General features: G+C 37.9%; 1 protein-coding gene across 2 annotated transcripts in view; it reads right to left on the reverse strand.

The window, feature by feature from the left end:
• Nucleotides 1–6,808, reverse strand: part of crfb1 (cytokine receptor family member b1) — a 38,701-nt gene that overhangs the window by 25,849 nt on the left and 6,044 nt on the right. For both annotated transcript variants that reach the window (XM_016439910.1, XM_016439909.1), the window contains 2 exons: nt 4,305–4,398; nt 3,871–3,991 (listed from right to left, as the gene is read on the reverse strand). In XM_016439910.1, coding sequence (XP_016295396.1) covers nt 3,871–3,991; nt 4,305–4,356 — 173 coding nt within the window. In that variant the 5' untranslated portion in view covers nt 4,357–4,398. The remainder of the gene's footprint in view (nt 1–3,870; nt 3,992–4,304; nt 4,399–6,808) is intronic.

Genomic DNA, 6,808 nt, shown 5'->3' on the forward strand with positions numbered 1-6,808 from the left:
CAGTAGGCCTATGAATCATGATAAAAAAAGCGACTTTACAGTCTAGGAATACTTTAGGCTATAGCAAATTATTTCTCGGTTCCCCCATCACTTTAAGAACCGCTGGTCTACACAGAAGAAAGACCTGTCTAGACACTGCCCCGGTTCGAGTTGTGTCGAGCTATTCATTAGTCTGTTTGATGATAAAAATATGAAATTGATAAAATGGGTTATTAATACGTACAACTACAGCAGTGGAGGACTATTATTCTGCTGCGTGATACTGCAGAAGAACTGATGATGGCACGGTTTAATCTTCGGCTGAACAATCAGCAGAAAGGGGCATTAATTCCCGCCCACGTGTAGAAATCGAATATTCAAGCTGTTTATTAATTTTTCCACCCATGAACGAAAAACGAAAATTTAAGCTGAATTCTCGTTTTCCGTTTTTTGGAAAAAAACTAAAAAACGAAAAAGGAGCCGTTTTCTCATTTTTCTACTTTCAATATTAAATCAAAAAATTAATGATCGAATGATACACGGATTCGATCGCCTCAACAATGCGTGCACTTCAATTTGAAATGCTCAGCACAAAACAGACTTGATGAAAGGATTATGCCATACTGTGCTTTCGGTTTTAGTTCATTTGACAGATACTGTGCCAAAGCATAAAATGGCCCAAAACACAACTTTAAATACCTTTTATGTTAGAATAAGAAGTTTAAAAATATTTTAAAGGGGTTGTTGACAGCTTTTTTCTAGGCTTGATTGTGTTTATGGGGTGCAGTCTAACATGTGTTAATGCTTCACATTATTTTTTATTATTTATATTATTTTTCGCATAATTCACCTTTATTCTACACCACTCTGTCCCTTCTCTTATAAATGCTCTGATGATTTCCTGGTTTTATGAAGCCCCTCTCTCTGAAATACGCAATGGGCTCAGATTGGTTAGCTGGCCCAGTGTGTTGTGATTGGCTAAACCGCCTAGTGCACATCCATTAGTGTATCATACTTTTAGACACGCTGTTATTTGTAAATGCTACTGCTTCTGTTAGCTTCTAATATACGGTTTTATCCTGATTAAAGCTTTAATACAGCAGAATACATGATTGCGTTGTAGCATTTTTGTAACAGTAAGAAGTGTTTGCCAGCAACTATTGCTTGCTACCATGGCAACCGTGTGCGCATCCATGTTTAACGCCCCTCTTAGCTATGTGAAAAATATCTGTCTGTCTATACACAAAGTGTATAATTGGAACACAGTTCATTGGTGGAGCTGAGCTGATGATCTGAGAGAGAGAGAGAGAGACAAAGAGAGATAGAGAGAGACAGATGCAGAGCGTGTGCGGAGGGGGACGCGAGGAACAGGATTAAGAACCGCTGCTTTAGAACACTGATTTTGAAACTTGTGAATCCATTAGAATCGTTAGAAGACAGAATCACGAATCATATATAAATAGATTTTTTTCATACACCCCTAGTTTTGACGGCGTGGCAACAACTCTTCCTCTTCTCTAAAGCAGCGCAACATGACCCCGCCCCTTTTGTTGCATGTTCCCAGGGACGGGGTTTATGTAAATTTCTGGGTTTGTGATGTCACCAACCCAGGAAGTAGCTCGTTGTAGTCCCTACGAGTCTTTTTTTAGGCATTAAACTACCATAATTTTAAAAGACAATATCTCAGTTTGCATTGAACTTTCAGCGTCGTAACTTTGCAGATATTGCTTATGCTCAAACAGCAACATTACATACTAACTAAAGTTGAAAAAGTGAAATCACAATCAACCACCCCTTCAAAAACTACACTTGTTGCCCAGAAGAACTATCATTTCATATTGTCATGTGACCACGATAATATCGAGAGCTTGTTATCGCTAGCCTTTCCGAAATTGCCTACCCTACTTCAAACATTTTATGAATATCATACTCAAATGGAGTTAACAAGGTTTTTACCATCGAATGACGGAGGTTTGTGCACTGAAAAAAAATAACTTGTAGGATTTACTTAAAAAAAAAAAAAATCTTTGTAACAATTTGCACTCACAAATTTTAAGTACATTTTACTGCTACTGCTCTGTACAATCTACTTACTACTTGTATGAATTAAATATTATTTTTGTTCTCACTCTTTGTGCTATAAGTGCAAGAGTTATACTAAAACATACTGTAAAATATTTATTAAGATCTTTATTAAGACTTTAAATTAAGATGCCAAGAATAAAAAGAAGAGAAATGATCCAAAACCAATGGCTACTCCTGGATAAATTTTAAATGTTTTTAAACTGTAATAAAATTAATCGTAAAACCGTAAAACATCCATTATGTAACAGATCTAATTAAGTGCGTCACCATGCTACAGAGACTGCTGTTTACGCATTTGTTCCGCCCACTACCAAAGAAACCGGCAGTGGCTCTGCTTGTTCTTAAAAGGCTGATTAATTCAAAATGAACTCCCAGACATGGAATTCTGTAGCATGGAAATCCCAGTTTTTATGCTGGCATAGAGTGGTGTTTTTAGCTTTTGCCTCTTCAAAAAATAAAATGAGAAAGTGGACTGCCCTCTGACACACATGACATTGTCCCAGTCTGTTTATGGCTGTTGAGCAAGCATCCACTGGGGGGTATCAGGGCGTAATGTCCCCAGGGAAGGTAATTTTATAAAGATATTCTAACAGACTCTACAGAGTAGGTTGCCAACCAGTTGCCAACCAGTCGCAATGGAGTGGGAGTGCCAGGTGCAGTGCACTGAATGGGAGGCAAACTCACCCCACCCACGTAGAAGTATTTCTTATCTGGACCGTAGGCCTAGGAAAGGAGTGCCCAGTATAAATTGGTCCTGATAATATAACTGGGAGGGGGGATATTATACATCTATCGGATGCCTCCGACAAAAAGCTGGTGAGTCATTTGATTGATATTTGATGATTTTGTTGTGCATACTTCCATTGTAACTAAACAATGTCCACAGAAGTAAAACAATGCATAGAAAAGAAGAAAATATGTTTTCCTGAGCCCTGACCTAAGCTAGTTTAGATGCTGTGGCTTACTCTAAGGAGGGCTGTGCTATCAAAACAACCCAGAAATATTTACAAACTGAAACAGTAGAGAGGCATGATATAAAATTGGTCAAAAGTTTTAGAAGCAGCTACAAAAAAATGTTTGGTGGCAGATTGCTTCTAAAGGAGGATCTTGGAAGTTAGTAAATGTAGAAATCCAGATATTTTCAAAGGTTCTCAATCTTATTCTCGCCACTGTATATTAAAGGACAAAATAATTGATCAATTGCATTAATTATAATGCACAAACAAACAAAAAAATAATTGTTGAATAAACAACCAGGTCACAAGTTAGCAGTACATCACTCACTAGACTAAAAACCGTACATTTCAGACATGAGTTTGAGCGTACAAAATGTCGAGATTTTGGGATGACATTAAAAGAACTAATTACATTTTTTGAACCGTTAACTGCAACAAACCATTTGAAAGAACCAGTTTAAATCACCCATCACTTACTCAGATGCACAAACACTGTATCATGAGCTGCATGTGTGCAAACATACACAGTTTGAAACACTTGAAAGGAAAGCCTGGAAAGGGTGTTACCTGGGAGCTGAGATATATTTGTTTGTATCAAACATAATGGCAATGACAAATTCCATCCCTAGTGTTAGAAGTGATCATGCTATGTTTTGCTAACTTTTTACAATGTTTCTAGAAAGATTCAAAACTTGGACAACATAACCTTTTCCAACTGTTTTGCACTTAATTTCAGTGTGCAAAAAAAGGTAACTTCTTATTCTGTCCTTCACAATGAGGTGAGCGGAAAGGTTTTATCTACTTGTTGCAGAATTGCTTCCTGACTAATTTGCTCTTTGAGAACACTCACCTTCGATTTACATTGAAAACAGTCTGTGGAGGAGAATTTATTCCAGGGCTCCACTGTAAAATGTGCTTGAAGTTATGAGACAATATTGTAAAGTTGACAGGAGCAGGGATTGTGTTAAGCACTAGAAGAAGAAAACCATAAAGAAATATGACACATACCACAAACAATCAATGTTTATCTTTTACTTTTTGTCTTGTCTTGCCAATAGTTTATCAAAAATACCCAATACACCTAAAATTGTTGGAAATATATATATAAAAAAAAATTAAAATGAGAATAAAAGCTTCTGTGGTTTATTTGTGAGCATTTATTCAATCTTTAGTCATGGACTAAAACAGTATTTAGTTCATGATTAAATATCATACAAACGACTTTGAGACAAAAGACATTGGCTGCTAGATTTCACACAATGTGCCCCCCCCCCCCAATCATACCTGTAAAGTAGAGAGACATGAGGAAAAGCTGCCCCATGTAAGTGGTCCTCATTTTGACTGTTGATCATAATTCACAAATAGCAGCAACCTCACACTGAAATAAAAGTACAAAAGAGAAATGATTCAGACGGGCCACAAAGAAAAGAGGAACAAGGAAAAAGAGACCTTTATTTACCAAACCTTTATTGCAGGGGTGCCCACACTCGGTCCTGGAGGGCCGGTGTCCTGCAGAGTTTAGCTCCAACCCTAATCAAACACACCTGAAGCAGCTAATCAAGGTCTTACTAGGCATACTAGAAACTTCCAAGCAGGTGTGTTGAGGCAAGCTGGAGCTAAACTCTGCAGGACACTGGCCCTCCAGGACCGAGTTTGGGCACCCCTGCTTTATTGTAACATTAAAAGGGTCATCGGATGCCCATTTTCCACAAGTTGATATGATTATTTAGGGTCTTAATAAAAGGTCTATAACATACTTTGGTTAAAATTTCTCAATGGTAGTGTAAAACAACACCCTTTTTACCTTCAAAAGCTGTCAAAAACAGCTGTTCACAGCGACCTGTTTCGGTGCATGTCCCTTTAAATGCTAATGAGTTCTGCTGACTCCGCCCCTCTCTTCCGTGGGGTGACGAGCCGTACTCATGAGACTGTAAACTTTAGCCGCATTTAGCCACGGAATAACTAGCACATTATTAGGAAAGGCCATCTGCAAAGATTCATAAAAAAAACTTATTTCTTCTATAGGTGAAGCTGGATCATGAATGATTTGCGCAAACATAGAAGCATTTAGGTAGATCGGGGGGGCGCATTCCCTTTAAAAACAATTGTAATCCACTGCGTCTTCACTGTGTCTCTCAGATGTTGGGAGTAAATGAGGACTGCTATGTTCATTATTACATCCAACAACAGAACGCCTCATTCGCTTAGGAGTCATTATTGTCTACTCCTGCTCCGGCGTCAAAACAATGGCAGACTGATGACAGCTCACTCAGGGACGGTCTGTGCCAAAACGCAAGTGTCAATAAACAATCGTGGGAGGGGCCTGGTTCTGTGTGACGTCACACAGCCAAGAATCTGAGAATGGCTTGATCTGAGAAAGGGGTTATGATTTTTGCGGATTTAAAAAAAAAAAAACACTGGGAGGATTTTTATCATTATAGGGTGGTTGTGTACACACACTGCCAACACACATTTCAGTTCAAACAACATGTAAAAGTGCATTTCGCATCTGATGACCCCTTTAAAAACCAAAATACACAAAGCTTTTTAACATCACACATATTTTACCTTAAAAGCATTAAAAAACTAAAATATATACACATTTTTTTTCTTTCACACTTCACCAAACTCTTTAAGGGGTCATGAACTGAGAAATTAAATTTCCCTTGATCTTCTGACATACAACAGGTCTATGTACTATAAAACATACTGTAAGTTTCAAAATTCAAACCTCTCTCATTAGTTTAAAAACAGCTTTTATTGAAACCAAGCTCAGAAAAGCAACTCATTTTGGAATGTTCCACTTTATAATAATAGTGTGGCTAAACACAGCCTCCGCAGGAGAAGATCAACGCCTACTTCTACATCATTACTGTTTAGCCCCGGCCACCAATTCAGGCTTGTAGTAGGATGAGAGGAAATACTAGAGATGACATTAATTTTTAATTACCCAAGACCCGAGGCCACTGATACTGAACCCGGCCCGTGTCCGAGGCACTCGTCTAAGTTTTGGACCTGAACCTGCTCGGGTATTGGGTCAGACATCGGGTTTTCAAGTGGACTCGTGAAGACATCTACTGAGAAGCTCCTGTTTTCCACCTTCATTAGTTTACTGTCTTTGTTTACAGCTTTTTTTTTTTTTTTACGGGTTTTCTTTTGAATTGCACTCAAAAAAATTATTTTTTTGATGCTGTTCACTTTATTTAAACAATTCATTTTGATTTAACACCATGTATCAGGTTTGTCATTCAAACATGACTGCATCTTGTTAAACTGACTTGAAATGGTTGCTTTTTGGCTTAACTCGATGTTTTCATTTTGAAAGAACAAGTACCTCAAAATAAGTTTTACACTTCCCATCATGCTTTGCACAGGACTGGATATGGGGAGAGAAAATGTTGAAATAAAGTGTTATTTTATGCATTTTTTAGTAAAATGTGACAGGGAGACTTTTTCATGCCTAATGCTCTATTATGTGGGCATTTTAAAAGACTTTCTATTGGTGTATTTTGTGCGAGTTACCATTGTGGTGACGTGTGGAGCGTGTGGTTGGGTTGAGGACCTGCTTAAAAAAAAGTCTAAAATACTTTAAAAAAAGCGACTCCAATGAGAGTGCTAGTGCATGATATACACACAGTACCATCCTTAAACTGTCAACAACTAACATCATATGTGTAAAGAAAAGTTAGGCTATATCTTACTTGCTTATGTTTTTATTAGGGATGCACCGATCCGATATTCATATCGGGTATCGGCTCCGATAGTGCCATTTTTCTCGGATCGGGTAT

The sequence above is a fragment of the Sinocyclocheilus anshuiensis genome, unplaced genomic scaffold (genome assembly GCF_001515605.1).
Source record: "Sinocyclocheilus anshuiensis isolate Anshui unplaced genomic scaffold, SAMN03320099.WGS_v1.1 scaffold323, whole genome shotgun sequence".
Taxonomy (NCBI): Eukaryota; Metazoa; Chordata; class Actinopteri; order Cypriniformes; family Cyprinidae; genus Sinocyclocheilus; species Sinocyclocheilus anshuiensis.